Source organism: Lynx rufus, unplaced genomic scaffold (assembly GCF_022079265.1).
Source record: "Lynx rufus isolate CCGP_SWC_20201006 ecotype Redwood Valley unplaced genomic scaffold, mLynRuf1.p SCAF_6, whole genome shotgun sequence".
NCBI classification, from domain to species: Eukaryota; Metazoa; Chordata; class Mammalia; order Carnivora; family Felidae; genus Lynx; species Lynx rufus.
In genome coordinates this window covers 2638759-2652578 of record NW_025814878.1, presented here as the reverse complement: position 1 = coordinate 2652578, position 13820 = coordinate 2638759, and the positions used below count along the sequence as shown (strand labels likewise).

Sequence of the window (13820 nt, the reverse complement as noted above, 5' to 3'; positions counted from 1 at the left end):
TGAGCGTCTCCTGCAGCATAAGGTTGGGTGCTCAGAGCGGTGCGTGGTGGACGGTAGACACTCGATAAATCCCCTCTTCCTGGGGCGCCTGGGTGGCTCGGTCGGTTAAGCGGCCGACTTCGGCTCAGGTCATGATCTCGCGGTCCGTGAGTTCGAGCCCCGCGTCGGGCTCTGTGCTGACAGCTCAGAGCCTGGAGCCTGTTTCAGATTCTGTGTCTCCCTCTCTCTGACCCTCCCCCGTTCATGCTCTGTCTCTCTCTGTCTCAAAAATAAATAAACGTTAAAAAAAAATTTTTTTTTTAAAAAAAAATCCCCTCTTCCTATCCACTGAACTCTCCCATTCGTATTTACTTTAGAGCAGTTGCACGCACCATATGGCCTTTTTCTCAGCATACACATGCTGGCTCAGGCAGTTATCAAGTGGAGACACACTGATGGTACTTGATCATTGGCAACAGGAGAACAAACAGACTCATGCATGGACGCAGTTGGAGGCTCTGATTGTGTGAGCACAACGAAATGAGATTCATTAGGTTTTGGCAACCCAGAGGTATTTGCCCCTTGCCCTTCTTTACTTGTGCCCCTTACTGGAGCTCCTTGAAGGTTTTGAGTGTTTCCCCATATGCTGGGCTGATGCAACCATTTGAACATGGATTCTTGCGTGAGTTGGAAATTCATCTATGCCGGGTCCAAGGGTAGATGTGAGGCAGAGCCGGGAAGAACAAGGAGTATGTTTATAAATTGTTCTTCTTTTCAGATACCGGTAATGAAAGTCCAGCATTTTCAGGCCTAGGCGGGTTTGTGCTAATTGAATCACGAGTGCCCAAGAGAAGATGTGACAGTGTTTGGGTTTCACAGGCCTCTTGTTTCAGCTGTGTCTGTCCGGGATCTAACTTTTCTTAGATTTGGAATGGAACCGTAAAGAAAAATGTTATTCACGCACTCATTGATTTGTTTTCGTCCTTGGGAGAACTGCCCAGCCGTGAGCATCCCTTTGCAGGCTTTGGAGACCTCGCTTTACTCTTGCACACCTTTTGGTCACTGTGAAATAGCAGATTCCTGGAACTGATTTCTGCCGTTGGGGGAAACATGGAATGCAACTCGAAAAAGCTCGTTAGTCAGATGGCAGAGGAGGAGGAGAGGTTTGTGGAATGAAGCCTTGGGAAAAATAAAGGGAACCGAGGGAAGGGAGCCCCAGTCCTCTGGCTAAGTCCTGGAAGGTTTCTTGTGGGTGAGGCAGGAGTACGTGAGCATTATTGAAGAGTAGCTGTGATTGCTAGTAAATGCGCAGGAAGTCAACCCCTTGCCGTGTGTACAGTCTCCTGAACTCAAAATTCCACACAGAGTACCAGGTTTCTTTTCTGATTTCTCCCATCCTGACACCCTCATCTCTGGAACTGGGGACGGGTTGCTTCGTGGGTTTCTCTTCGTGCCCGTAGTCGGACAACATGCTTTTGTCTCTTTCTCTTCTGCTTTGAAATCATCATATTCATTCTCTTCTTTTTTACTCCTTGGATTTCTTTGAGTGGGGTCCACGAGTTCTCCCCTTTCCTCATCGTGTTCCTCCTGAGGCAGCGGGGAAGTTTTGGGGTATGTTAGGGTCATCTGTGCTTCCTGTGTTCTGAATTTTCATCCAGTATTAAAATCACATACTAACCAATCCACGTTTCATCATGAAACACTTCCCCTTTCTTTTTCCACGAGGTTCCAAATTCACTTTTCTTAATGTTACTAAGTTAAAAGGTTTCCAGGTTTTTTGACTACTTTTTTCTTTCCTGGGAGTGCCTGGCATCACTGAATAAACAGTTTCAGATCCAAATTTGCCTAAACTTTATTTGTGTGAATGTTTAGCATGTGTTTATATTGTGTTATGTGTTATGTGTTAGGATCCATTACGGTGTGGGCTGAGAGATTTTGTTTGACAAAATGTTATGTCTCATTTGGGTTATTTTTGAAAATCTAGAATACTTTTACGGAACCTCAGAACTGAAGAAACAAATGGAATTGTGCTTCTTAATAACTTGTTTTTCCTCTTCTGGGACAAAATATGGAGACATTTAAATTAGTTATATTCAGATATACCAGAGGCTTATCTCCCTTTTAAGCTGTTGATGATCTTGGTTTGTTTTCTTTGTGGAAATGAACACTTCCATTATCTCACTTTGGCCGCAATGGATAGTCTCCCTTATCATGAAAATTTTATGTTGCTCTCAGAGGTATTTTAAAGATTATCCAACTATACCATACAAAATGCTGAGAAGTTATTTGATATATGGTTGCCTCTGGAGAATATGTCAAATTATGAGTTCATTGTTCCTGTGCTAGCAAAGCAGCATAATCAAGCCAGAGAATGCCTCGAGTTTGTTTTGATTCACTTTTGTTTTAAATTTACCACCCACTGTTTTATCCAAAATACATAAAAGCTTGTGGGTTTGGTATGTTTGTCTTGCTCTCATCCTGTAATGATGTTCAAACATGATTGTACTTAAAGTCTTTAGGACCAGACAAATGAAGAGTCATTTGCTCTTTTGATAACAATATCAGAGAACACTGGAAAAAAAAATTCGTTTTCCCAGTCTGTGTTCCCGTAAGTTCATAGTCATGCTGTTTGCATAGCTGACCACCCACTGAAGCCAAGGCACGTGAAACTGCTGTCCACTAAAATGGGCCTGAAAGTCACATGGGACCCACCCAAAGATGCTACCAGTAGACCCGTGGAGCATTACAACATTGCCTATGGGAAGTCACTGAAAAGTCTTAAATACATCAAGGTGAATGCCGAGACGCACTCCTTCCTTATTGAGGATGTGGGTAAGTGACACTCTGGTCTTGTTCCCAGTCAGAACTAACTGTACACCAACCTTCTCAGTTCCCTTCTTAGGTAGGATGGCTGTTTGTGAGACACAGTGTGGACAGGCTCAAGGGACCTCCTGGTTCTTTGGGAATGGGGAGCCGAGTTCATGAGGCTGTGGCTTAACCTTTATCTTGCCCCTGGGCTTCCTCATTCTGCATTTGAATTCTAGTATTTCTGGATATCTCTCTAAATGGATGTAGGAAACCATTTTTAGTTTCTGAATGTGCTTTTGGAAAATACGTTGGTCCTTTGTTTGTTTCATAGAAACTCAACTACTTTGTAGCTTCATCTTGAGATTTCTAGTTTACAAATCAATCAGAGGTTACTCAAGTAATGAGTCCCTGTGAAGGTACGTATGTGCGATATTCGCTTAGCCACATCTGGTTCAAAGATGTAACATTCTCCCCGTTAAATTTGATTCTGGAAGTTTGTAATGTTTGCAGTTTTTCCTAGATATATTGTTTTATAAGTGCAGGTATAGGCGGTTTTGAACTTAGGTTTTGAGCTGCCACCTCCCAGGGATCTCCTGGCTTCTGCGTTTTTGATCTGACGAGCCTGAAACTCCATTTATTCTACAGTCACGTCACAGCCCAACCTCACGATGGATCGTGAAGAAGTAACAGAAGTCAGCATCCATGACAGCCAGGTCTCCCTGTGCCAGGTCACCATTTTCCTGCCTTCCTCTGGTGGATCAAAATCAACTCATGACTCCTTGGGTTCCTGGCCGTAGTCTACACACTTACTCCTCCACCTCCTGCTCCCTAATGTTAGGTTTTCTGAGTAATGGAGCAGAGAGTGTATAGAAGGGGCATAAGGGGGGCCAGATTTCCTTCTTGGTAGTTCCAGCCACACATACATTTCTCTGAATCCTTTCCATGTCAGTATTACCCTAGAAAGTCCAACTATAAGGTTAAATGGAGATTCTGTTGGACCGAAGGCATGAGCAGGGTCATATCTGCTTGTTCAAACCTTAGGTTGTTAAGATTGCTGCAGAGAAGAAACACATGCAAAAAGAGAGCCCTAGAGCTCACTGAAAAACAAATAATCCCTCCCAAGTAACTCACTGATGAGTTAACAGGAGTCAGAGACATGTGGATTACATTTCTTTGAAAATACGAATAACCTCAGGATGAAGAGAGAAAGTGCCTGGCGAAGCATGATTTTGCGTTCTGTCTGGATCTAGAGCATTTTCCCGTTGGTCTGGCAGGTCGTGCCAAACCCTCAATGCCACCAGGCCCTGCCTCAGTCAGACAGAAGTCACACTGGCCTTGAGCACAGCAGGGATGCTAGATGGCATCACTGTGTCGCTGTTCCTGGACCTCTGGCCCGAGAACTAAAGTTCCGTTGCAGGAATACTCCTCACTTTGAGAAATGTAATAACCGTTATTGTCTTTGATACAACTAACTCTTATCTCTCCAGCCTTTGGCCCCTCACATGCCCGCACACTTTCGTCTCCTCAAGGAGTTCGCACCTTCACTTACCTTTCGCAGTAATTTATTTTGAGGAAAACCAGCACTACTGGAGTTTCGCTTTCTGAAGCTGCACATTTGGGGCGCACTCACTTGGTAATGTGGCGTCTTGGCTTCCCTTCCTGTTCCACTGACTTCAGGAGCTCAGCCAAAGAGAGCATCGCAATTTGACCTTGACCCCTAGATGCAAGTCAAAAAGTGGAGCCCAGTTATTTCAAGATTAGCATTTCCAAGATTCCAACAACTGTTTTCCTAGATATTTGTTGAAATAGTCAAAGACAGCACGCAGATCTAGTAAAGGGAGTGTTTTACTGGGATAAGGGGAAAATTTCACGAAGCTTTATGTGTGTTGCAATGAAGATTTCCCATGTGCTAAATTTTATGAGTTCCACTGACATTTTCTTACTGTTTTTTGGAGATTTCTGTTTGGAGCTTTCATGGAGAGATATTATTGGCAGTTACTGATAGCATAGGTTAAAACATCTAGTTAGCAGACAGTGCATTTCTATTTCCTGCATTAATTTCACATTAAAAAACTCAAAAGCTTTTTCTGCCTACTGCTCACGGATCCAGGCTTATTACACATGCCATGTACTTTGTACTACAAATAAATTTTGTGTTTTTTGGGTCAGGTGTATTTTAGTTACATGAGAGGAATGTTAGCGATAGCGATTAAAACAGTGAGAGAGAAAGCCGTAGTTAGACTTGTCGCTTAATTCAGATTTCTTTATTTGGTTATATATGAGGAAGACGGTTAGTGAATCGAACTGTCATTCTTGGAGATGTGAAATGGTGGCTTGATATAAACCATATGTTTCAGAGCCGGGTGTAGTGTACTTTGTGCTGGTTACTGCAGAAAACCACAATGGAGTGAGCCGTCCAGTTTACAGAGCTGAAAGCCTGCCTGGTAAGTCTTACCTAGAATTGGAGGCTGTCTTTGTTACTTAGATTGGGAGAAGCATCTCTCCTTGCTTTCTCAGGTCTACACAAACATAGAATCTTTAAAGAGTTCCCAAACAGGAATTTTCTTTTTTTTTTTAGACTTGTCTAGCAAGCTGAAAGATTGAAAACTAGGAGAGATTTGCTCCTTCTTTTAAAGTAATTTGAATGTAGGTCATTCGTGTTTTGTCCTATTTTTTTGAGCACTCGTTAGAGTAAACCACGTGCAAAAGACCAAAAAGATGTGTTGTCGATAAAGCGTATGTGCCTTGTTACTGATGTGGCCTGAGCAGATCCTCTGGAAGTGTTGAAAAGACCATTAAATATACGTTAGGGCTGCGCAGAAATGTGGAAAATCCAATCGTTCTTGTTTCTAACTATGAAGTTGCATTTTCCTCATTTAGGAGGTGAATGGATCAAGATTGATGGTTTTCCCATTAAGGGTCCAGGACCATTTAATGAAACCGTCACAGGTACCTCGTGCTCCTTCGGTTCATGTCTTCACTGAGGCACCGTCTCGCAAGAGGGTGGTGTTTCTGTCACACACATGTGCTCACCAACCTTCATTCAGTTCCCATCGCTAAACTAACACACATGCCACACGGTTTTGGTCAACCTGCTGTGCACCTGATGGCCCAGACTGCAGCCATTGTTGCTCATTTCTCACTGTTCTTTCATGTTCTGGAGTGGGGAGGTGTCCGTGTCCACATCTGGGGATACTGTTGCACTGTTAACAGGCAAATATGGTGGTTGAGATGGCAGTCCTGGCCTGATGAGGATTGTTACAGCTTTTTTCCTGTGGATGGCGTAAATGAATGGAACCCACCAAGCAGTGGCTTTTATTGGCTAATATGCTGCATGCATCAAGTCTTTCTCTGTTTTCTTGTAACCATGGGATATTTTGTGATATGTTAGAGAACCTGCCTTCCATCTCTGCTCCATATTTGTATATATGTTTTATCATTTGGATGTTGCTGTTGTCTAGTCATGTTGTTTTACTTGTTGAGAGAAGTGTGTACATTTCTTGTATGTTCTCGTATGAATGTGGTTGTTTTGGAGTGTGGTTGGATGATATCCCAAAGGCGATATGGCAAGGAACTGTATATTATTTTCATGACCCATGTTTTTAAGTACATCAGTCTGGTGTTGTTGTTGAGAGAAAGGTGAGTACTTTGAAACCAATGACCATAATCTGCTTCTCAGGTCAGATTTGATGGGTGTAGGCAGCTTCAAGGTCCCTTTTCCACCAAAAAGGGGTGGAAAAATGAAACAACCAGAAAAGGAAACTGGCTTTCCAGAAAAGGTGATATGTTTTTGTTCCAATATGTTGGACTTGTGTTGACCCCAGGGGTGATGGAAGGGAGACATGTTAGAGGTGATTACATGTGAAGGGATGAAATTTGGAAGAGAGAAGTAAGAGACAGACATGCATTGTGGAGTCATGCTCCAGAGTGAGAGTGCGAGCAGAGAGTGTATGAGGGTGACAGGAGAGACAAGAGCAAAAGGCCAAGGGTCAAAACGGAGAGGATGATGACAGTAAAGTAGCCAAGATGGTAGTACACCTAGGAATATGCAGAATAGACAAGGGTGTTTATTCCTCGATTGTCTACCCCTGAAGAGGGACATGTAAACTCTTTGCTGACAGAGGTTCAGTGCCTTGTATTTGAATCTTGTATTTTAAATGACCATTTTATTTTTTATAATCTTTCTGATAAAGTTTTCTGAATGTCAGTGGTTTTAGAACAAATAGTTTTCTTTTGCTTTTTCTTAAGTAATGAATTTCTTGTGCCTTATTTAATAGAAGTACGTGTATGTATGACCTTTCTGTGTGTGTGTGTGTGTGTGTGTGTGTGTGTGTGTGTGTATGATGTAAGCATGAACTACCAAAATGCTGGGAATTGGGACTCATGGACAATCGTGTTCCAACTCATTATTGGTCTTATGTACAGTAAGATGATTTAACCTCTCTCTGTAGAAGACTTTGTGTGCCCTAGTTGTCAAAGAGCACTCTTCTATAATACATAATAGTATATTTGTTATACATTATGTTACAAAAGATACTGGAAGAAATTAGCTGAAACAATTTACAGCATATGGTGTAAAGCAGAATTTTTTTAATGAATATCCAGAATGCATAGACTTGGTGACAGTGCTCCAGAAAAAAAAAAAATCACATTTCATTGTTATTAAAATAATAAGAATAATTTATGAGACGTGATCAAGAAGTGATCGGCATGCATCTACACCTTTTTTATAAGGCTTGGAAAATACTATGCTGCTGTTCTGAGGAATGGTTAATAAATTATAATCCTGGTAGTTAAACAAAAGAAGTATTCTGAATTCCAAGTGTCTTCATTCAAAGGAAGGGATTTGTCCTGGAGATATTGGCAGACATTGGCATTGACTCCTGGGGTGAGGTCCCAAGCGTTCCCTTTAGTGCTTTGACTGGTGACATCCCACTTTATTCTAGTGTTTTATTTGAAGCCAGAGGGAAATCTATTCTTTTGCTTTGCTGGAAACAGTAGTTTCAGTTCAAATTCCAGAAGGCCTCTTTATGCTGCTGAGACCTATCTTGACCTCGTTATCTTTCCTTAATTATTAGATTCATTCATTTAGCGCCATTGGTTTTGCCAGCATGTCTGGATGCTAAAGATACAATAATGAAGAAGATAGACAAGGGCTTGCCTTAATGGAGACTGTAGTCTAGAGGGAAAGAAAGATAATAAACATATAAGCAAAACATAATGCATATAATCTGTATTAGTTTGCTAGGGTCGCCATAACAAAATACCACAGAGGGTGGCTTAAACAATAGATATTTATTTTCTCGCAGTTCTAGAGCCTGGAAGTCCAAGATCAAGGTGTCAGCAGGTCTGATTTCCCCTGAGGACTCTCTCTTTGGCTTGCCTTTCCTCTAGGAGTGCACATTCTTGGTATCTCTTTGTGTCTCCGAATTTCTTCTCCTTAAAAGGACACCAGTTAGATAGGATTAGGGCCCACCCCAGGGGCCTCACTGTAATTTAACCACCTCTTAAAGGCTCAGTCTCCAAATACATTTACCTCCTGGGATAACTGAGGGTCAGGACTTCAACACGTGAATTTGGGCGGGGGTGGGGGGGTGGGTGGGGACACAATTCAGCCTGTAGCATGATCATAAGTTCTTTGAAAAGTGAACAACATTGAGATCTAGAATAAGCAGGGTGGGGGAGCCCAGGAGGCGCAAAGATGGTGACACCAGGCTGAGATGGTATGGGGACCGCAGGGGTGAGCGTTAGGAGGAAGAACGTGCCAGGGCCGACTTGAGTGATTCTCAGACTGGTCGCTCGTCCAAATCTGAAAACCCAGAGGACTCAGAAAGTAAGAGGACTAAGCAGAACTGCAATTCCCTGGCAGAAGTTTCAGCTTTGGCTTTGGGTAGCTCCTGTTCTATCTTTCAGCTAGAAAGTTCTCTGTGTATTTAAATATAAGATCCCTCTCACTGAGACTTAAACCCATATTCCTCTGTTTAGTCCCCAGGGAAGAGAAGTCCCAAGTTCAGATACTGGAATCTTATTATTTACCTCCCCTGAAGACTTCTTTTCTGAAGCTGTTTTAGCTTTTTATTCCCCCTGTTGACTGGATGTGGGGTCATATGGTCTGTGCAAAGCCAGACACTGGGGTCGGGACAGGACCATGGCCCGACTCTGATTCCAACCAGCCCAGCGACTGGGCGCGCAGGTCAACCTGCCTTCACCAGGCTCTTCATCTGGAAAATTTTAGTTCTCAGTAAGATCATATGTATTTTTTTTAAGTTTATTTCTTTATTTTGAGAGAGAGAGAGAAGAGAGCAGTGGAGGGGCAGAGAGAGAGGGAGAGAGAGAGAATCCCAAGCAGGCTCTGTGCCGACAGTGGGGCATGAACTCAGGAATCTTGAGATCGTGACCTGAGCCAAAGTCAAGAGTCAGATAGATGCTCAACCCACTGAGCCACCCAGGCGCCCCGGATCATGTGTATTTTTAATAAGGTGATGGTTTTCTAAAAATCGTCATGCTGCCCTTAAGCTATGGGGCCCAAACTAGACATAATATGGAGGGAAAAGTCAGATTTGTGCCTCATATTTTGTTATATCATATTTTAGTTCCTGAAGCTTGCTCATTTTGTAGACAATTAACTTATAGCTCAGACTTCTCCATGAGCCCACAGTTCTCCATGGCCATTCTCAACCAACACTGGCTTGGTACCTGACCTCCAGTTTGCTCCCCAAATACAAATAGCATGTTGGCGCTAGGCTCATAATGGCCTGTCTACACTGGCGTCCTTCATGACAGTGGCCCATGTGACAGCTTCACCTCAAGCTTTCCAGCTGCTGCCACCTACCACCTGTGGTAAAGCTGTTCCTCTCCACAGTCATCTCGCCTCCTCAACTGCCTCGCTCTCCTGAGCTCGCTTTCAGACCTACTCAGGCTTTGGGTCCAGAGACACGTCCCATTTCCACGGTCCAGAGCCGTCTCCTGGTTCACTTCTCGTCTTATCCTGGTCCCACTCATGTCAGCACGGCCGGCCCCCTGACAGAGGGACAGCCTCAGTGGCCTGCTAGTCCCCACACCACCCCCTCCCCCGCCCCCCATCCCTCCTGCCTGTGCATTGTTGAGCCTCATGGGAGAAGCAGAGAGTTGAGCTGCTCTGCACCATTGTCACTCCTTACGGCTGGTTAGCCAACTCCACGCGGGTCCTCAGCGCTGCTTGGCTGTTGTTCTATGTGCCCTAAATCCAGCTCCTTCTTTTCTTCCATGGGTTGGGCCAGAATGTTGCCACTTTGCTCAGGCTCCTCCCTCTGCCGGTTCTCCTCTCACTTTTAGCCCTGCTTCCCTCCTCCCTGGGAAATAAAGGCCATCAGCGTGACACCCCTCCTCTTATTTCCTGTGACCTCCAAACTCTTATCTCCCTTCCCTCCTCTCGGCTCTGAGGAAAGCTGCAGTCTCCACGTCTCTTCAAGGCTGACTTCATGCACGTGAAGCTGCTTTGCACGCGTGGTCAAGCCAGAGGGCAGGCCTGGGTTCGCATCCATCATGGCAGCCCCGACGCTCCCCTCAGTGCCTGCCTCAAACAGCTGATACCTGCTGTTGAACAGGTGTCCAATTATTTGACATGGAAATGATGAATCAGGAAGCCATGCGCCCCACAGTTTGGCGTCTTCCTGCCCTGGCATTTCTTTTCATAGGCAATACCTATAGGCATATGAGAAATGGGTATTTCATAATCTAGAAATACGAATTCTGCCCTTTTCTATCAGTAGCTCATCAAAATGAGCACTGACCTTCAGGTGTATTTTCGTGCCAATTTATTTAAATGTGACTGATGTCGAGCGTGGAAACTCTAACCCTGGTGTGCGGCGATGGGCTGTTTCCTGACCTGTTGACTTCAAGCCGCTGTCCCCATCAAGCCGGTGTCTCTGCCCTGTGCACGGCTGCCCGGGCTGCCCAAGACGTTCCCAGATCCAGATTCCTCAGCTGTAACATGCTGCACTCGACAAGAAGTTTTTAGGCTCCTTTCTAAGAACTGTCTCAGGTTCTAGGTTTCATTCTACGGTTCCTTTCAGCTTTGAAATTTCGTGAATTTTGGACACTAAGTGGATTGATTCACCACTTTTCATGGATGATTTTAAGCTTAGCAGGCGATTGGGAACCATTTTTATTACTGAGAAATGGCTCCGAGCCTTTCTCTCCACCCTACTTTGGCTGTTTTAGGTCAACAAAGTGAAAAATCCTATTGGCAAAGGGAGAAACACTGACTTGGAGTGTCTGGTGTTGAATGTGTGCCCGAGGACACACAAGTGCACAGAAGAAAGAATTGTCTCCAGGGATCCAGTGAAAGTGCCTCCCCCAACAGCCCCCCCGTCTGTGCTGCCCTCCCCTTCTCTGTGTGTGATGGCAGGAATCCTGCCACGTGGGCCAGAAGACACGCGTCCGTGTCACTCTGGGTAAAAGGTGCCGGCACAACCCACCCGTGGGCAAATCACACACAGTGCTGATTATCTGATTATCCATCAGGTAATGCTGGAGCCAGACCGTGGGCTGCTCTGTGCCAGACTTAGAGTAGACTGCAGTCCAGAAATTTTTAATTAATTATGATCAGTTGGTCTTTTTGCAAGCTAGTTTCCATTAACGTCCCGGCCAACGGGGGTTTAATAATGTCTGTGGCATTATTTCCTCGGGAGCTTTCTCATGCCATCATCAGTTGTTACTAAGTACGGTTTGCAGGGCAAAAATCAATTTCTGGTTCACAGCCCGGGTGGTGAGCTCCTCAAGGGCCGGGTCCTTTGATTTACTCATTTTTTTTTTATGTTTATTTATTTTTGAAAGAGAGAGAGAGAGACACAGAGAGAGACAGAGAGTGAGTGGGGGAGGGGCAGAGGGAGAGGGAGAGGGAGACACAGAATCCAAAGCAGACTCCAGGCTCTGAGCTGTCAGCAGAGTCTGGCGCGGGGCTCGAACTCACAAACCATGAGATCATGACCTGAGCTGAAGTCGGATGCTTTAATCGACTGAGCCACCCAGGCACCCCAATTTACTCATCTGTTTATCTCCAGGGCCTGGGGCAAGCACACAGTAGGTGCTCCATAAATGTTTTTTAAGCAGAAATGCACTTGGAGGCTGCTTCCACTGGGGGGCTGTGCCCTGGTATAGGAGATGAGCAGTGACGAGAGCTTCCGCATCACACAGCGCCCTGTCAGGAGGCCAGGGTCACCTCTGCCTGGTTCAGCCGCGGACTCTGGGGTGGTCCTGGGCCGGCCGGTGTGTCGGCCACAGAGCGGTGTGGTCGTTAATCAGAGATCCTAATTCTTGCCTTCTGTTTCTTGGAATGATATTGACTGTGTCTGTGGATTGGGATTCCTCGAGGCGGCTGGTCTGTGAGATGAGATGGGCGCACAGTCCCTCTGCTGTGGGGTTACCTCTCGGTCCCTCGGAGGCACTGCCCGGAGACAGGTGCCTTCCTCTTGGGGGCTCCCAGCTCTTTATCAGAGTGACTGCTTCCAAGTCGCCTGTCACATTAGGGAGACTTCCCTAACCTTCAGGCCCGTTCTTCAGTAATGAGAAAGTAGGGCGTGGAGGCTTGTGTGCGGAGCTGTGTGACTTCTCACGTGGCCGGATGTGCTTGGGTCAGAGCCAAGCCCTCGGGGGTTCCAGCCCCCACAGGTTTCCCCGGAAGGGAGTCAGGAGCCATCACCGACGGCCTTCTCTGACACCAGGGCTTCAACCAGCCTTCTGTGGCGTTTCCCCTGTCTTGATGAAAAGGATATGTGCTCACAGATTTTCCCTTCCGTGAGTTGCTAGGAAGCCAGTGGCCAGGAGTGAGGCTGTTTGCTCGGGGTGGGCTGGTGCTCCCTTCAGAGCCGATGAGTGGCTGCTCCAAGCAGACAGGGCAGGGCCGAAAGCTGGAGAGATGAGCTGTCCCCACGTGAGTGGCCTTGAGTGAGGGGCTGCTCTCCCTGCCTTCGTGTCCTGCGGACATTACTAAACCCAGTGCTTCTGACGAGGTCAGCGTCCTGGGGGCCAGGTGCCGCCCTCTGACTTCATATCCACCGTGGCCTTTTCTTTTGATGTCTGAGTGGAAGAGAGGGAGGGCGTGGCCCCTGTGAGGTCGCCAAAGAGGGATGTGCTCATAAGGCAGGATCCCTGCAAATGCAGATCTTAGTCCTGAAAGAAAGCCCTTTTCTCTTTTAGCTTTTCAGCCTATTCAAATATCGTAACTGGGTCTTCCATTTGCAAAGGGCATGTTGGGTCACAGTAAGAAGTTGAATTCTTCAGTAGCCACTCAGCAAAAACATGGTCTTCATTTCCAGGGAACGAGTGCATTACTTAGTTGTCTACTCCCGAATGAGAGCGACGTAGACGAGCTTTAAGACTAAAACAACTGAACCAAACAAACCTTTGAACTGGGACATGATTTTCCTCAGAATATTTCCCAGTCCTTCGTCTCGGCCTCCATAGTCTCCGTGTTACACCGCGGGGGTGAAGAAATGCCAGAGGTCTGCATTTCAGCCGCTGAGGAGGTCAGAAAAGGACCGTTCCCCCTTTTGCTTTTCTGTGGCCCTCGTGGGTCCTCAGGAAGTGCCTCTGGAAATGACGATACCCCTAGAGGGATCTAGAGCAGACGCTTTCAGTGACTGCGACTGCCCATCGTGGATGGAGGAGGCCTCCACAGCTGGAGAAGCTCCCTGGATCCCTTCACTCTGTGTCCGTGGGGCTGGGCCAGGGCTGGGCTCCCCCCAGGCTCCTGTCGCAGGTGGCTGAGGACATCGGTGGCTGGTGTTGTTCTTCAAGGCTTATACAGGAGCTACTGCCGTTGAGTAGGAAGCAGACCCTTGCTCTGCCTACACAGTAAGACGGTCAGCTTAGTGTGGGGAGAGATGCCCCTCGAAAGGCTTAGGATCTATAAGAACTGAGGAATGTGTCCATGCGGGTGGTTGCTGAACCTCTTAATTCTTGTGCCGGTGGCCAGGCTTCATGACCAACTTGTGCAGGTGTCACTCATGTAGCACTGGCCGCCATCTCAGGGTGACCTGGCATTTTGTAGC

At 46.0% G+C, this 13820-nt stretch overlaps 1 protein-coding gene across 1 annotated transcript in view; it reads left to right on the top strand.

Annotated features, from left to right (window-relative positions):
- Positions 1–2663: 2663 nt before the first annotated feature.
- The window catches only part of FNDC1 (fibronectin type III domain containing 1), an 80380-nt gene continuing 69223 nt past the window's right edge, over positions 2664–13820 (top strand). The window contains exon 1 of the mRNA XM_047101970.1: positions 2664–2811. Coding sequence (XP_046957926.1) covers positions 2664–2811 — 148 coding nt within the window. The remainder of the gene's footprint in view (positions 2812–13820) is intronic.